At 35.7% G+C, this 19,236-nt stretch overlaps 1 protein-coding gene across 1 annotated transcript in view; it reads left to right on the top strand.

The window, feature by feature from the left end:
- The window catches only part of LOC135201807 (drebrin-like protein), a 163,386-nt gene that overhangs the window by 44,798 nt on the left and 99,352 nt on the right, over positions 1 to 19,236 (top strand). Inside the window, 4 exon segments of the mRNA XM_064231075.1 lie at positions 2,559 to 2,651; positions 2,653 to 2,760; positions 2,926 to 3,071; positions 9,857 to 9,969. Coding sequence (XP_064087145.1) covers positions 2,559 to 2,651; positions 2,653 to 2,760; positions 2,926 to 3,071; positions 9,857 to 9,969 — 460 coding nt within the window.

Raw genomic sequence — 19,236 nt, 5'->3', positions numbered from 1 at the left:
AGGCTCCAGGCTTCACCCAGAAGAGATCTATATCAAAGAACGCCCTGGCCTTCTTTGAGACATTGTGATCTCCTAAGCACTTGATAAGTGCATTGATGATTCCTTCAAACAGCTGAGAATTAAAAGCGCATGAAGTGCGAGCTTTTCCGAATTCTTGTTCTTTCCCTAACAATATGTCATAAGGACATATTAGCTGTCACATACGGGAGATGCAACTCTGTGTTGACTTCCCATTATCCGAAGGATGTCAAGATAACCTTCGAGGGATCCTTCTCGCTTGGTTGATACGTATCTGCGGATACATTGCTGGGATAGGGAGCAGATACTGATCCTTAACTAGTGAGTTAAATTTTATTTAACGTCGTGTTTTTTTCTTTGGGTTGTTTGAAAGGAGTTTGTAGATAACTCTTTTCAACTTAAGCACTAACCCTCGTGTTAGGATCAGGTGATCGGGATCGGTGTTGTGCTCCTTAATTATGCCACTAGGCATAGGCATATTGTCATGTAAGAGGCTCTGTCGAGTAAATGGATAAGACCCCATCGACAGACCCACAAGAACTCTTAGCCATAGGTCACATCCTTGCTGAGGCTCTTGGAGGCGAAGCAGATTCCTAGGCATTAGCCATGGAGTCTTCCGCCGCCTGATCAAGTAGGAACCAAGGTTTTATTTATTTATTACCTACAACGTATGTTGTTTACCTGTCTATTCAGTAAATAGTTGTCTCTTTCCCACCACCAAGGGTGTCAATCAGCTAAGTATATATCTGCTGGGTAAGTTCCATGTACAAAAATGATATTGTTAAGATACAATAAAGTTTTGTACATACTTACCTGGCAGGTATATAATTGAGTTGGCCCATGGGGCCCACCCAAGCCTCCCCTCAGGAGACAGGTGGAAGAGAAAATCTGGTTCTAGAACGGTAATCGTTCCTATTCCTGCCACCCAGCGGCAGGGGCGGTAGATCACCTGACCTACCTGCAGCGTGTGCCGCAAAATTCGAATTTCTGTCGGGGACGACGGAGTCTATAGCTAAGTATATATCTGCCAGGTAAGTATGTACAAAACTTTATTGTATCTTAACAATATCATTTTTCGGTGATTCAGAATGACTTTAGAAGCATTTCATAATTGCTATCCAAAAAATCCACATTTAATGAATTAAAATTTAGTGCCACAAATTATACAATGCCGTCTGGCTAGCACAGGTGGTTGGCGTTACCCGGCTGATATCCAACCGAGAGGCAATAGCCTATGGGAGGACTGAAACCACCAAACTTTTAACTTTTGAAATATTTTGGGTCTCTACCCAAATAGGCATTCAGGAACATGAAGATATGAAGCATCCAAAGCTGCAATCATTGTGACAAGATAAGGTATACCTGCTTCTGTAAGTGATTTGCCAGTACATATATCCGAACCCCTATATTATCAATAAATGATAGGAACTTGGGAATGATTTATCTTCATGAAATGGTCACAGCTATCAAGCTTGGGGTATTTGATGAGAAATCTACATGACTGAAGCCCTGAATGCACAGAATAGAGATCAACACTTATACACCGTAATACCTGCAATCATTTCCAGTTGCCAGTCGACAATGTATATCTAGTATTGGAAACCAATCTTTAAAAGCAATTTTGTCAGAATCATCAACATTCTTGGTATCCAATTAATAAATTTTTGAGCAGTTGCAATGTAGTAAATAAGATCTGATGTACTATGAGAGTTAAGAATGTTAACTCAGTTGTCTGGTTAAACTATTTGTTAACAATAAGTGCACAACAACAGCTTTAAAGTCTTGGAAACTAATTGCCCTAAGAAATCTGTCAGAATTGTCATATGAGAGTTAAGAAATTTGTCTCTTGGAGTAGTTAAACTATAATAGTAATGATAATGTTGTACAGTAATATATTTTAATGCTCCATTATTGTTTTTGTTTGAACTATGTCATGAAGAAACAGTGTTAATTGTAATCAAATGCATTTCAGGCCAGTGGTTAGAAACTAGGGAATAAATGAAAATTTAATAATTTAAACTGAAGGTGACTTTACATATTGGAGTAATTTTTTTTAACAATATGTAGAATAACTTAGGCTATGTAATGATCAAGAGTAGATGATGTTATAACCAGGTATTCTTTATTGTTATGTGTATTTTAGATGGTTTTGACTGTGCTTTTGGTTTGAAATTTTTATGATAACAGAAATGTTAATTAAGTGGTATTTATTTCCATATATGATAATGATGAAAGAGAGATTGAGATGGCTTGGGAATGGCCTCTGCACAACCTATAGGAGAGTAGTACATGGTAGTGTGAGTTAGGTGCCTGTAGGCACCAGAAGAGTTGGAAGAACCAGATCTACTTAGATGAGAACTAAAAGGGAGGCTGGAGATTCATGGAAGATAAAGCACAGGAAAGACATGAATGGCAGAGTTTCACAGACTCCCTTTGCACATGATGATGATGATTTACTTTTCTAATTATACCACAAATTTCAGTAATTATTTATGAAAATGCAAGCAAAATCTTAAGACAAATATCATTATTGTTTTAAGATAAGTGATGCAAAACACCGAGAAGTCTTGACAAAAGAACGAAATGCTCGTATTCTTGCTGAAAGAAAAGCAGAGGATGACGCTGCGAAACGGTTTAGCAGCGAAAGATGACAAGAAGTGGCAAGAAGACCTACAGAGTCAATATCAGGAGGAACAGGAAAGGGCTAAACGTGCAGAGATGATGCGTCTAGAAAGGAAAAAGGTTGGATTTTTTTTATTTTTATCACTGCAGAGTTCACTGTGTCTTGATAATTATTTATTTGATAGTGAGAAAATGTCATACTTATGGGGCATATGTTTTGAGAAACATAAATCAGTGTTTTATGTGAAATATTTTCTTTGCATAATATAATTTTTCTCAAATTAGGAAGCAGAGTCTCTTATTGGCCATCGAACTCATTCCACGCGAGCGATGTTCGAGACTGGAAATACTACCTCCGAAAAAAACACTGAACTGAACCGTCCACCTCCTCGCAAACTTAAAGAATTTAAGCCAACCAATACTTCTGAAAGGTATATATTTATTGTTTTTTAAACTTTATTTATTTTTACTTATTACTTGTTAGTTATTTCTACTTATTATTATTTAGAATGTGAACCCTGTTCATATGGAACAAGCCCACAGGAGCCATTGACTTGAAACTCAGACTTCCAAAGAATATGGTGTTCATTTGAAAGGAGTAACAGTGGGTAAGAGAAAATACAGAAAGAAGAGATCAGTTATTAGAAAAGAAAAATTAGGTTACCAGATTAATAGCTAGATAAATAAAAGTGTAAGTTACTTTATAAGATACAAGGAGAATTGCTTTGTGGTAGTAATGCAGTACATCTTCGCTCAAACTTTTGAGGTTCCAGTTGCACAACATGCTCAGGGAGGCAGTTCCACAGTCCAACGATGCAAGGAATAAAGGACCTCTGGAACTGAGAATTGTTCAGATGAACAAACCTTCATTCTTAACAATAGGATAAATCTTCTGGAAACCGGTTAAAAAACAATTAAATTATATATGCAAGGAATCTGGCATCTGCATCTAATGTGTAGAAGAGGTGGATAGTTGTCACCGGCCACGCATGAACCCGGCGACACATTTAGTCTTTCTTCAACTGCCTTGGAGAGCGGATGTTTGTTTTTGGTCTCCTCCCCCCAAGCCAGTTTAGTTTTGGAAAGCCCATGATTCCTTCCTGCATTTTTGTGTTTTTGGGTGTCTGTGTGTGCTTGATGTGATTCCATGGATTCCTCCATCAATTCTAAGAAGTTGCTGGCACTTCAGTGCATGTGTCCCAGCCTTCAAGGATTCCTGTGCTCATGCTTCCTATCCTCCACCTTGACTGACCTCGTACGATTTGCAGTAGGTGTCATGCTAATTTTTGTAACAGGAGATATTCTAGAGTCCCAGCTCCTCCTTCCCAGAGATCAGTTGGAGACGCCAATGATCATCTTGTCCTGCAGGCAGTCACTAAATCGAAGGCTCCTTCTCATCCTCCACCTCCAAAATGGTGTAGGCAGTCACCTTCAAGAAAGTCTTCAAAACCATGGAGGGGGCCCTAGTGGCTGGGGCAGGTCAGGTTGTCGATAGAGAGGGCACCTTTTCCCACCTGTTACCACAGGTCGGGGGGTGCCTGGCAGGCCATTGGGAATGGCAATTGCACGGAGATAGGAAGTGGATGGCAGATGTCCTTCAGGTAGGGTATCTACTTCCGTTTAACTTCCCTCCTCCTCTCTCTGGTTGTCCAAGGCTCTCTGAAGCACTTGGCTCTCCAGGAGGAAGTATCAAAGATGATGGACAATGACCCAGTGGAGAGGGTAGATCGTCCTTCCCCAGTGTTTTACAGTCGAGTCTTTCTGGGGCTCATGCTCAGGGGATTCGCCTATTGAAATATTTCAATAATTGGCTGGTCTTGGCAAGTTCCAGAGAGAAACTGGTTCAGGAAAGGGAATTCTTTCTTCAGTTTTGTCAGAGCCTAGGCATCAAGGTAAATCTGTAGAAGTCCAATCTGCTTCCCAGCCAAAGGATTCTATACCTGGGAATGGTGATAGATACAGCATCATCAAAAGTTTGTCTGTTGGACCAGAGGTTACAAAAATTCAGGACTGTGACTCACTCCTTCTTTTTGAGAGGGGAACAATCAGCTTTCTTCTAGGCCTCTCATTTTCTCTTTACATTCGTTCCCTGCAGTGGAGACTGGAGTTTTGGTCCCTGGCAGTAGATTCCCCTCAGCTTTTTGGTCCCTGCTCTGAGCCTCTTTTGTTCAGTTTCATTACAAGACCTTTCTAGAAACCAATGGGATGCAGTATGTTCCTTCACCCTCTACTTTTTGGCCAAAAACAAGATCCCATCCAAACCCTGGCCGCATTATTTTACTATTAAAAGCTTAGTGGAAATCCTGGACCAAGAAGATGAAGAAAGAGCTCTTTGCCCCAGTAAGAGCACTGTTATTATCTGCATAGAACAGAGAAGATCAGTGGTTCTGCAAGTAACCTATGGTGTTCAATTATAAATTGTTCTTGTTCCCTCTTTAAGAAAGCCTTTTTATTATTCTTAAGGGATCTTGTCATTGAAAGCTTTGTCATTCTTCTTAAGGGATCTTGACATTGACATTCATTCTCGGATTTGAGAGGATGTCTTGCCATCTTTTAAAGCTAAAGCTCACAAAATCAGAGCAGTTGCCACTTTGTTAGCTTTTAAGTATAATTTATCCTTATCTTCCATTCTGCAAGGAACATATTGGAGGTGTAAGTCGATCTGCACGGCTCAGTATCTATGTGATATAGAAATGGTATTCAATAATTGCAGTACCTTGGGTCTACTGTCAGTGGCTGGCATGGTTGGGGGTTTCAAAGGATGGGAAGTATCCCTTCCATCTTTATTCTCTTTGCTTTGACATAGGGTGTTGAGTCTTGGGAGAGCCTGGGGTTACTGTGTACCTGGAGTGCCAACCAGTCTTATTTTAGTGGATGGGTGGTGGTTTTTTATTATATGGTGTAGGTGGCAGTGTTGTTTATCTGGTTGTTTGTATTATGGTGCTGCACCCGGGGGAGGGGCAACTATAGATGCTTTGCTAGCCATCAGATTTGTTCTTTGCTGCAAAGCTCCCACTGATGTAGAGGTGCTCCACGACTTCACTGCCACACCTTACCAGAGGTAGCATCTGCCTGCAGTAGCCCTCTTACCAGGTAATGAAAAACGAGCACTGTTCCAGTGATAGCAATAGCAACTTTTCTATTCACAAATTCATTACAATCTCAATGCTTTGGGGTAAAATATGTCCATGTATCCCACCTCCATTCGATATGAGATTCAGCAATAAGTTACTTATAAAAATGGCATTTTTATGATAAAGTTTCATATAGTATACATACTTACCTTGTAATTACTAAATCAGAGCCCTCCCTCCTCCCTGGACCGAAGGGCACAAACAAATTGAGCTCTGTTGAGTAGTTCCTCTTGTACCCCAAAAGTGGGCGGGATCAAATCACCTACACAATACCGACTAGTGCTACCCATGAATTGCAAGAAAATTTGAACTGCTGGTGAGTTGAAACTATAAGCAGTGTAATTACTTGGTTAGTGTGTATAAAACTTTATCATGAAAATGTAATTTTTTATTTGTGGTTTTAGAAACCTAGAACATCTTTGTCAAAGGGCATGAGGTTTTCTGTGATATATTTGATTAGGCTAGTGCATGAGAGCTAGCTCCATACCTTTGACCTTTATTGAAAATAAACATTCATAATGTAAAAGCTGTTGTAACTTCATTTAGTGTTATGACAATTTGTCGCTTAACCCTTAAACGCCTAAGCGGTATATTAAAAATCGTCTCCCGTATGCCTGGGTAGTCTCAGAGTGAGCGCAAAAGCGGAAAAAATATTTTTTTCAAAAAATCACAGCGCGCTTAGTTTTCAAGATTAAGAGTTCATTTTTAGCTCCTTTTTTTGTCATTGCCTGAAGTTTAGTATGCAACCATCAGAAATGACAAAAAATATCATTATCATATATAAATAATGCAATATATGATAGCGCAAAAACAAAATTTCATATATAATTGTATTCAAATCGCGCTGTGAGCAAAACGGTTAAAGCTAACAAGTTAATTTTTTTTCGTTGTATTGTACACTAAATTGCGATCATTTTAGTATATAACACATTGTAAAATGATCAAAGCAACACAGAGAAAATATTATCACAAAATGATGCATGAATTCGTAACGCGCGGATGTAAAAAAAGTTTTTTTCAAAAATTCACCATGAATCTAAATATTGTTCTAGAGACTTCCAATTTGTTTCAAAATGAAGATAAATGATTGAGTATTACTATACTGTAAGAGTTTTAGCTTACAATTGCAGTTTTCAACCATTTTGGACGAGTTAAAGTTGACCAAATTTGAATTTTTTTATATATATTTTTTTTATATGCAAATATTTCAAAAATGAGAAAAGCTACAACCTTCAATTATTTTTTGTTGTATTTTACATGAAATTGCGCACATTTTCATATATAAAACTCTATGAAACGCCTAATATGAAATGGAGCAAATATTCCGAGAATGCGACGTACGCATCGGAGAATCCGCACGCGGAGGAAAGGAAAGTTTTTTTTTAAATTCACCATAAATCTAAATATTGTGCTAGAGACTTCGAATTTGTTTCAAAATGAAGATAAATGACTGAATATTACTAGACTGTAAGAGTTTTAGCTTACAATTGCGTTTTTCGACCATTTCGGTAGAGTCAAATTGACCGAACGTGGTTTTTTTTCTATTTATCGTTATTTATATGCAAATATTTCGAAAATGAGAAAAGCTACAACCTTCAATTATTTTTTTTTTTATTCTACATGAAATTGCGCACATTTTCATATATAAAAATTTATGTAACGGCTACTATAAAATGGTGCAAACATTACGACAATCGCACGTAGGATTTTTCGGAAGAGATACCGCGTGGACGTAAGGAAAATGTTTTTTTTTTCATAAATTCACCATAAATCAAAATATTGTGCTAGAGACTTCCAATTTGTTGCAAAATGAAGGTAAATGGTTGAGTATTACTAGAATATAAGAGTTTTAGCTTACAATTGCGTTTTTTTACCATTTCGGTAGAGTCAAAGTTGACCGAAGGTTGAAATTGTGGCACTTATCGTTATTTATATGAAAATATTTCAAAACTGATAAAAGCTACAACCATGGGTTGTTTTTAGTTATATTATGCATGAAATTGTGCACATTTCCATATATAAAACTTTATGTAACGGCTAATTTAAAATTGTGCAGACATTACGACAATCGCACGTATGATTTTTTCGGTATAGTTACCGCGCGGACGTAAGGAAAAAGTTTTTTTCATAAATTCACCATAAATCGAAATATTGTGCTAGAGACTTCCAATTTGTTGCAAAATGAAGGTAAATGATTGAATATTACTAAAATATAAGAGTTTTAGCTTACAATTGCGTTTTTCGACCATTTCGGTAGAGTCAAAGTTGACCGTAGGTTGAAATTGTGGCACTTATTGTTATTTATATGAAAATATTTCAAAACTGATAAAAGCTACAATCATGAGTATTTTATTGTTGTATTCTAGATGAAATTGCACGCATTTTCATATATAAAACTTTATGTAATGGCTAATTTAAAATGGTACAAAAATTATGTCAGTGACGAAATAATTTTTGAGATGTGTCACTGATACTTTTTAGTGCGATAAGAAAGAAATTCGCGCTTGCGCGCCTGCGTAACGATTGTAAACAAAACAACACCTTGATCCGTGAACTCCCAGCATCCCCCAAGGTGCGTGATTCAAAAGTTTTCGGCTGGTAGGCCTATAAGTATTTTTCCGCGAATTTTTAAAAAACTTTTCTATGTCGACGTAAAGTACGTCCAATCGGCACCCGACAGACAAATTTATCTCTATGTAAAATACGTCCAATAGGCGTTTAAGGGTTAAAATAAAAAAAAGCACGAAAAGAAAAATTTTGTTGAAATGAAAAACACCTGTCTTCATTATAGTATTGACAAGAATACGTATTAGTAAATATGAAGTACATATAAATGAAAATGCTTTATATAGCTAAAAATAAAAAGCCATGTAGGTGAAGAAAAAACGAAGACTTATTTTGTTAGGAATACTGAGTAAATATTCTATAGGAGTCTTTTGAGTAAAACTTTGGACTATTCTAGGAATATGTTTATCAGTATCTAGGTATTTTTTTTATTTTGCTAGTGATGCACTGCCAGCTATAAACAATTCCAGATAGCTCTCTCTACCTTCTTGAAATTTTTGAGTGCATTAATGAATATCCAGACTGTTGGATGTTCCATCCCTTATTCGGTCGTTGGTTTTATCTTCCCGATTTACATTATGAAAGTACAGATTCCATATTTCCATGGGGAAAAGTGGAGCACATCTGCTACTTCTGCTATTTAAGCGTACCTATATAATTGTCTTCGAGTCAGTTCAGAATTGGTATATGCTCTGTAGATAATTTGTCAGCTAAGGCATCTTCATAGCAAGCTATAAGTTCAACAGGTACGATCATACATATAACAAAAAATTGCCGTCATTTTTATATCAAGAATTTAGACCCGAAGCTGCAACAGGCTTCTGCATATTTTGACTAAGATGAAAGAAGCAGCCTTTTAATTCTACATTTAGAAATACTTTGATTGCACTAAATGCCACACTTGGGTTTTCCATTCTCTCTTCAGCTCTGGTTTTATTGTTGTACTAATCATCTTTGCCACTTCTACTCTTATTGGTGAAAAGTCATGGGTGTGAGTATTTATGAATCTCACTGTATCCAAGACTTGTGTGATTGCTTTACATTTGCTGAGTTGTTCACATTGAACAAAACTTCAAATCACTTATCTTTGCCTCGTTCACTTAAAAATCCTTCCATTGTAGAGGACTTTTTGGCATAATTTTAAACTGAAATTGCCAGTATCGAAAGGTTATTAATAACTAAAGTTACCATTCAAGTTGACAAATATTGAGTTGGTAATTAGGTCATTTGTGGGTAGTTGGGTAATAATTGGTTAATTGCTGTTGTTATTTACTGTTTTGAATAAAGGTGTCTTTCAGTGTGTGTTGATTTTTAGTAACAAGTTTGTTAAGGCAGTGAGTTGGGCAGGGGATGAGTTGGCATAAGATGGCAGCAATGAGTTGTACTAGACTACTCAATCATGTTGAAATCTGAGACTCAATTTCTTGAAAACTATTTTAGTCATAATCTTACTTCTAAATTTAGGCTAGCTTGTCATTGTGTGGTGTTTTCCATCCTAAAATTTTTTTATTTGACAGAGTTGAAAATAATGATACACCCAGTGTAATTCCTAGTAAAGGAGTTACAGCAAGATGGCCCCCAGCAAATACCACTGCTCAAAGAGAAGATACCTCGCTTAATCAAAATAGAGGTGAGATATTTCATTGTCACCATGATGTCATTGAAAGTCTATTACTGTTGTGTTATATTTCACTGTTATTTTTTTTTGTTTGTTTTTTTACTTATCTGTGGTTTCTTGCTGCTCATCCCTGCTGCATAATACTATCTGCTGTTTGCTTTGCAAGAAACACCACATATAAGTAATTCTTTGAAGCATTCCTTCTCAGGTCCCAAGCTGCATTACTCTTCCTTTTTTTCAGCAACTTCTTTGGTTGCTTCCGGCCTATAACTATTTAATTTTTTTAGTTTAGTCTTAACATTTCATTTGTATCAGCCCTGTGAAAGTAAAAAAATGACACGCTGGTCTGGTTAAGTTTTTGCAAAATAATAATGTTAGTTCATGGTATTTTGAAATTAGAATGCACCTCTTTTTAGATTGTGTAAAACATACATATGTGTGTGTTGAATTACATGTGAAATTATGAAGGGAAAATAGCTGTTCTGACAGATTATGGTAATTCAGTGTTGGTCTTTGGATTAATATCTGTTTACATAATGTATTTTAACCCTTAAACGCCAAGCCGTTATTTCTGAAAGTGTCTCCCGTATGCCGGCGGCGTTCGGGAGTGAGCGCCGAAGCGGAAAGAGAGTTTTTTTTCAAAAAATCTCAGCACGCTTAGTATTCAAGATTAAGAGTCCATTTTTGGCTCGTTTTTTTGTCATTGCCTGAAGTTTAGTATGCAACCATCAGAAATTAAAAAAATATCATTATCATATACGTATAAATATTGGAATATATGAGAGCGCGAAAAAATATTTCATATATAATTGTATACAAATCACGCTGTGAGCAAAACGGTTAAAGCTAATGAGTTAATTTTCTTCTTCATTGTATTGTACAGTAAATTTCGATGATTTTGGTATATAACAAATTGTAGAACGATCAAGCTACACAGAGAAAATATTATCACAGTATGATGCGTGAATTCGTAACGTGCGGACATAAAAAAAAGTTTTCAAAAATTCACCACAGATCGAAATATTGTGCTAGAGACTTCCCATTTGTTGCAAATGAAGGTAATTGATTGAATATTACTAGACTGTAAGTGTTTTAGCTTACAATTGCAGTTTTCGACCATTTCAGTTGAGTTAAAGTTGACCGAAGGTCAAATTTTTTCTATTTATCGTTATTTATATGAAAATATTTCAAAACTGATAACAGCTACAACCATGAGTTATTTTTTGTTGTATTCTACATGAAATTGTGCACATTTTCATATATAAAACTCTATGTAACTCTAAAACACTGTAAAAATTACGACAAAGTGACGAAATAATTTCTGAGATGTGTCGCTGATGCTTTTTAGTGCGAGAAAAAGAAATTCGCGCATGCGCACCTGGGTAACGCTTGTAAACAAAACAACAGCTTGATCCGTGAACTCCCAGCATCCCTCAAGGCGCGTGATTCAAAATTTTTTGCCAAGTAGACCTATAACTTTTTCCGCGAATATTTAAAAAAACTTTTTAGCATCAACGTATTAAGCACCCGACAGAATTTTCGTCGACGTAAAATACGTCCAATAGGCGTTTAAGGGTTAATGGATGTTCTTGATTGCCTTGCTAAATTTATTTGCTTTCAGTTATTTGTCAAGTTGTGTTTTTAGTTTTACAGTCAACAAGAAAACTGATGATACAGTTTTCTGAAATCTTTGGATACCTATTGCTTAATAATATCACACCTGGCAACTCTAGAAAAGGGGCAAAGCTTCAAAGTCCTTGTGTTTATTGCTTTCTAGATTTCCAGTAACTTTACACCACTAAAATTCTGTAAAAATCTTATATTATTCGTTAAAGTTGGTTATGGTAACATTAGTTCAGATTAGAATATGGATCATCCTTCTTTAAAATCTACCATGAAACCCTACTCATAAGGGATGTCATGACACTAAAATGACAAAAAATTCATGCATAATTGGAAATGGGATCTTAAATAACAAGAAAAAAATGGTAAATTTGGGCAATAACTAGTAGAAATCGTGAGGAACAATAGAGGAATGAATGCAATATTATGAGAGAGAGAGAGAGAGAGAGAGAGAGAGAGAGAGAGAGAGAGAGAGAGAGAGAGAGAGAGAGCTAAGCATAGGTCTATATCGTATAGAGATACTCGAGTCATTATATTTACTTTGAGACACCCCCCCTCATTTTGGGACCACCTTGACGTGGTGAGGGGGCTCTCGAACCTCAGGAATCTCTTCCCAGGTTCGAACCCAAGAGTCCCATATGACATTATATATTTTCGAGTAAACTTATGTGGACCTTTCCATTTTTTGCCAAAATTTTTGAAAGCAAATAAATGACATATCATGGCTTAACGTGGAGTTAAATCCGAAGCTAAATAGTGAGAACTGTGGTAGATCCATCATCTACCCGACAATGTTCGGACCTGTTTTTCAGGCGGAACTATTCTGTGGAGCTGGACCACGGATTCCAGGGGGGGCCTGGTTCTAGGAATAGAACTCTCGGCATTCTATCCAGTTTGCCCATAATGTGATTAGGATGGGGAATAGAATTGTATTAACATAATACTCTTAGTCCCTAGCAAGCGGGTTCTGCTTACACTTGGGCCATACTAATCATGTTATGCCATCCCCTTTTGGGGTGGGGTAGGGTAGGGATGCGGATATTTGGGAGTCCTTTCTCACTTGTGCCTTTGGCAGAAAATTTAACTTTGCGAAGGGCCAATGATATCTTTTCAAGAATTTGTGTGTGTGTGTGTGTGTGTGTGTGTGTGTGTGTGTGTGTGTGTGTAAAAACTCAAAATTTATGAACTGTGAAATAAATGATTTGAGTACCCTGGGCCCCATGATGGAAAAACTACGGCACAGTTGATGACCATTGGCACGTCACTCCCGAATTTCCTAGGTACTGCCACAAGTAGTGAAAGTACTATAAAAGATACAAAGGAACACCCTGTTCCAAGTAAAGCAGCAGAGCCAGAAAACCAAATAGAGTGCATAAATACAAAAGAAACAAACAAAAATAAATTGGTAAACTCCAATATCGTAACAATGGAACCATATATGATGAACAATAATTCTGAATTAGAGACAAATAATCCTCTCAGCAATACAGAAAAATATAAAAATCATAATAGACAAGCAACATACATAAAACAAGGACCAAAAGAAACAAAAATTACCGACTTAATCCCACATTGGTACATTTTGATGACCTCTTTGGACCAGATAATTGGTCAAGATTTCTAGTCCTCAAAGCTGACAACAAAATCTCAGCAGCGATGCTAGAAAACAAATTACTTAACATATATCCAACACAAGACATGGAATGCAGACACATCAAGGACAATGAATGGCTTATCCAAGTAACCAATAAAAAGCAGTCCACTGCCTTTTTAAGTATAACAGAAATAAATAATATAAAGGTAATAATTACAAGCCATGAAACATTGAATTATGTACAGGGTACAGTCATCCTACCCAATAGCGAGCAGGAGCTTCCTTCAAAACAACTATTGCTAGACTCCCTAAAATTGAGATATAATAATATCCACGATTTAGAAATATACTCTATTTCAAGTAGGAAAGATAAAAGTAAAAATATCAACATTGCCAAAATAAAATTTACAGGCCAAGACTTACCATTTAAAATAAAAATTCTTGGACAAAATAGAGAAGTTCGTCCTTTTGTTCCTAAACCATTACAATGTACACAGTGCTCAAGGTATGGACACACATACAAAAGATGCCGTAATAAAGCTATATGTGCAGTCTGTGCATCAGATGACCATACCACTAATTGGAACTGTAAACAATCAAAATGTATTAATTGTGGACTAGCCCATCACGCAAAATCTAAGGAGTGTTCCATTTTACCAATATAACACAGAACTTCAGTTGTTAATAAAAATAGGACAGGAATGTCAGTCATGGAAGCCAGACTTGAGCTAAAAGTAAGAGCGTTAACAATCCATCCAAAACCCCCACCTTTTCAAATGTGACTAAAAATCAAGACATCAAACAGCACAATGACAAACAAGATAGTATAAACATGGAAACTGGATTTCATACCAATAATACTGAAACCAAAATAAAAGTGATATTACAACAACCAATACCACCACCAACATAGATGATTCAGTTATCCATGGAAAAGAACTTCCAATAGAAGAAGAATTAAATAATGATGATAATCGAACTGGCAAAAAGAAAAGAATTCTAGAAAGAACCCCACCTAAGGGAAAAAAGTAAATATTGAAAATTACAATCAATCCAGAGAGACTCCAACTACACCAGGAGAACATTTTAAAAAAGATATTAAACTAACCTCATCACAAGTGGAAATACACAATTACCCTCAATCTCAATCAAACAGCCAACATCTGGACAGTAAAGATCACTCTTTACAATTTCCATCAAATAATACTAATGAAAATCATACCATTAAACCAAACCAAAATATAACTATCACCCCCCAACCATCCACAAGACCGAAATATCCCATTAACAACAACAAAACAAATAACCCCTCAAACCAACAGTCCTTATCACTACAGAAAAGGAACAATAGAATTACAAAACCAGAAATTTCTAAAGCTAGACCAAAAACTTCTGAACCAATAATTAACATTACCAAACATGCTTCATCTTGTGGTTGTAATGAATGCTTTGTAAGTACATATAACCAACTAACTACCAAGACAGAGGACACAGTACGAAATTGTATTGACAATTTTACCAAATTAAGGAGGTGCCCTTTAACACACCAACATGAGAACGAATTATGTTCTGAATCCTTAAAATACAAAAAGGAAATTATAAAATCAAAAATAGACTTATTAATATTCAACTATGAAAAACAAACAACTGCAGAATCTAATAACCAACATACAAATACAACGATTAAAAAAACCACAAATAAATTCAAATGCATATAAACTACGAGATAAAGTAAAATCAGCAATCAATTTACAGAATTTAACACCAATTCCTCCCAATAATGGAATATAAAATCATTCAATGGAATATAAATGGTCTCTTAACCCGACTACGTCTGGGTGAATTACAAAGAATCATACGAGACCACAACCCAATGTGCATATGTCTACAACATATAGGAAGTAACCCTACAAATATCCAACACTATAAAATTGCCTGTTATTCACCAACTGACGGTGGAAAATTAGGCACAGCCATATACGTTCATAATAGCATTACATATGAACCTGTTGACATACCATCTATGCCATATCAAATAACATCAATTAAACTGTATATGCCTGATAAAAGTAAAATTACATTTGTAATTTATATAACCAACCAAATTTCAATGCAAATTTCAATGATTTTTCTGAACTTATTAGCAAAAGTATACAGGAACCACTACTTATAGTAGGAGATTTTAATGCATAATCCATTATGGGATATTAATAACCCCACTGACACATCCGGAATCAACATAGAGAATACTATAATGAAACACAATCTGTATTGTCTCAATGAAAGCGAAGTTCCAACATATTTTTCAAATACACACCTAACCTTTTCTTCAATTGACATTTCATTATGTTCAAATGATGTAGCGGAGAAATTTGAATGGAACGTCCTAGACGATTTATACACAAGTGACCATTTCCCAATCATTCTGAACTACTTAAGTAATGTCAAAATATTGCCACCTACAAGATATAATATCCAAAAAGCTAACTGGGATAAAATATTTCCTATACACACGAAACATACCACCATTCACATAATGAAGATCACAATACTACATGTGAATCCTTCTCAAACTTCATAATAAATGCTGCAGATAAAAGTATTCCAAAAACCAAAACACATTCCACAAAATCCCCTGTCCCATGGTGGAATCCAACATTAACAACATTAAGTAAAATAAAACATATATTGAGTCGCAATCTAAACAGACTCAAACTCGCCTTAAATCACTCAACAAAATGCCCTATAGTATAAACATATTAAACAAAATAGTTATAACAAACATAACAATTAACCACATTAAACCACTATATAACAAATATACAGCCAAATTTAGAAAAACGGTAATAGCTGAAAAAATCGCATCATGGAAGGAATATGTCTCAAACATATCTTCAAACACATCCACAAGGGATGTCTGGCAAAAGATAAGGAAAATCAATGGAAAACATATAAGACCTCCAAGAAGTGCAATACATTTAAATGGAAAAATATACCATGATACTTATGAAATATCAAACATAATTGGGAAACATTTTGAAAACATCAGTGCTTACTCCAGCCTAGATACACATTTTCAAAGTATCAGAAAACAAAAAGAAAATATAATACTCAATTTTGAAACTCTTGAAGACCTGGAATATAACTATATTTTTAACATGGATGAACTAGATAATGCCATCAACTCTTGTCATCCCTCTGCACCAGGATATGATAAAATATCATTTGAAATGATAGAAAAATTAGCTCCTATAGCTAAATCATATTTATTAAAATTTTACAATAGTATCTGGCTAAAACATGTCTTTCCTGATAAATGGAAACATGCCATAATTATTCCAATAAACAAACCAGGAAAGGATGCAAGTAATCCATCCAATTATAGACCGATATCTCTAACAAGTTGCCTATGCAAAATCTTAGAAAAAATGGTTAATGCACGATTAACGTATGTAATAACCAAAGAATCCATTTTAACACCAACACAATCTGGTTCAATAGCTGGCAGATCAACCCTAGATCCCTTAACACATTTAGAAGATCATATCAAAAAAGGCTTTGAACAAAAGAAATTAACAGTAGCTATATTTTTTGATATAGAAAAAGCATACGATACAACATGGAAACATAACATCATGCAAAAACTCCACTCCAAGGGACTAAGAGGCCACTTACCAATATTTATTAAGAACTTCTTAACAAACAGAACTTTTCAAGTAAGAGTAGAAAATTCCTACTCAGTAACCTATAAACTGGAAGAAGGAATCCCTTAAGGTAGTGTCTTGAGCTGTACATTGTTTGCTTTAGCAATCAATGACATTACTATAAATTTACCAAGTGGTGTAAAAAACAGTTTATATGTTGATGACTTTGTCATTTACTATACGAGTAGTAATCTGAGACATGCTCAGAGAGTTCTCAGTACTGCATTTCAAATATATGTAGTTGGGCAAATTCAGTTGGATTTAAATTTTCAACTGATAAAACAAAAGCAATCGTCTTCTACAAAGACAAAAGGTGGATGAAGAACCAAACAATCAAACTGCATCTTTATAGCACTGAAATACAATTTTGTACAAAAATCAAGTATCTAGGAGTAATATTTGATCAACATTTAAATTGGAAAGAGCACATCAAATACATTAAAGCCAAGGGCATCAAAGCCCTTGCCATATTAAAAAAGTTATCACACACTAATTGGGGAGCAAAGCGAGACATTTTATTAATGATATATAAGGCAACAGTCTTATCCATAATAGATTACTGCTGTCCAATATATTCATCCGCCTCAGAATCTGCATTAAAATCTCTCGATGCAGTGCACCATGAAGGCGTGCGATTGTGCACAGGAGCTTTCCGATCGTCCCCAACAAACTCACTTTTGGTGGAGGCAGGTGTTTTGACCCTTAAAACATCACCGTAATTTAATAACAATACAAGAGGTCTTTCAATGCAAGCAGGATCGTCTCCTGCAACTTACTGCTTCCAAAACTGTAATCAAGTAACAGCAGTTAATAGTACTAGCTCTTTCCCAAAAAGAGCTAGATACATAATGAACATACATAATATGAATCCAATTTTTCACCCACCAATGGAATTGCCACCACCATGGATTTTAAATAGAGTAAAGATATGTACCTCCCTGTCTTACCTACTCAAAAAACAAATGACAAGTACGGAAATGTACCGCCAACATGCTTTGGAGCACATTAGAAGAAAAGGCGACAAATTTATGATATATACAGACGGCTCCAAAAATAATGTTGGAGTAGGAGCATCTGCATATTCGAAAAATATGTTAAGTAAAAAAGCCTACCTTCAATATCATCAGTATTTACTGCTGAAGTCACAGCCATACAGATGGCTCTAGATATGATATCTGAGGCAAAAGCAAGTGTCTCTGTTATTTTCAGTGACTCACGTAGCGCTATAGATGCAATAAGACAGTATAAACCAGGAAACCAAATAGTACAGGAAATTCAAATAAAAATTCATCAACTCCTCCAATCAGGAATATCAATGGAAATATGTTGGATCCCAGCACACGTGGGAATAAAAGGAAATGAATATGCAGACTCTGCTGCCAAATTAGCCTGCACTATCCCTCCAACAATTTCATATGCCCCAGTGTCAGACTGGGTCAAAATCAGTTAAAACTTATTAATTTACCAGGATTGGAAAGAAGAATGGGCCTCTGTGCCAACAACAAATAAACTTAAAAATATAAAAACTGAAGTCTAGCATGGAGGACATCCTCACAGGAGGAAAGAGCAAAAGAGGTGATCCTAGCAAGGCTACGTATAGGACACAAGATTCTCACATGGTCACTTGATGTCAACACCACATGCTGACCCAGTGAAATGTAACAGATGTCAAACACCCATGACAGTACAGCATTTGCTTGTTGAGTGCCCAAATTGGACCCAGCAAAGATCTATTTATCTGCGGAGTTCGAAAATGAAAAATATTCTTGCGGAAAGCAGGGATTTTTCAATTAATAAAATCATAAATTTTTTTAATAAGACGGGTTTCTCAAATAAAGTCTAATTTTTTTTTTTTTTTTTTTTTTTTTTTTTTTTTTTTTTTTTTTTTTTTTTTTTTTTTTTTTTTTTTTTTTTTTTTTTTTTTTTTTTTTTTTCTTCTTCTCAGGATTGATCCCTGAGAACCAGCCCGAGAAGAGTCTACTTGAGACTCAGAGGTCTGGAAAAACTAACACCTATTAATAATAATAACTTTGAGACACTGAATGATAATATGTTTTAAAGTACATTTTAGAAGGAGAGAGAGAGAGAGAGAGAGAGAGAGAGAGAGAGAGAGAGAGAGAGAGAGAGGAAAATCTACTTACATGAAAGCATAGGCCTATTTGTAGCTATTTAAAAAGTGAAGTATATCTTAGTTTTACCAGACCATTGAGCTGATGAACAGCTCTCCTAGGGCTGCCCAGAAGGATTAGATATTTTTATGTGGCTTGGAACCAATTGGTTACTTAGCAATGGGACCTACAGTTTATTGTGGAATCCGAATCACATTATATCGAGGAATGAATTTCTATCACCAGAAAT

The sequence above is a fragment of the Macrobrachium nipponense genome, chromosome 28, assembly GCF_015104395.2.
Source record: "Macrobrachium nipponense isolate FS-2020 chromosome 28, ASM1510439v2, whole genome shotgun sequence".
NCBI lineage: Eukaryota > Metazoa > Arthropoda > Malacostraca > Decapoda > Palaemonidae > Macrobrachium > Macrobrachium nipponense.
This window is presented reverse-complemented; position numbering and strand designations above follow the sequence as displayed.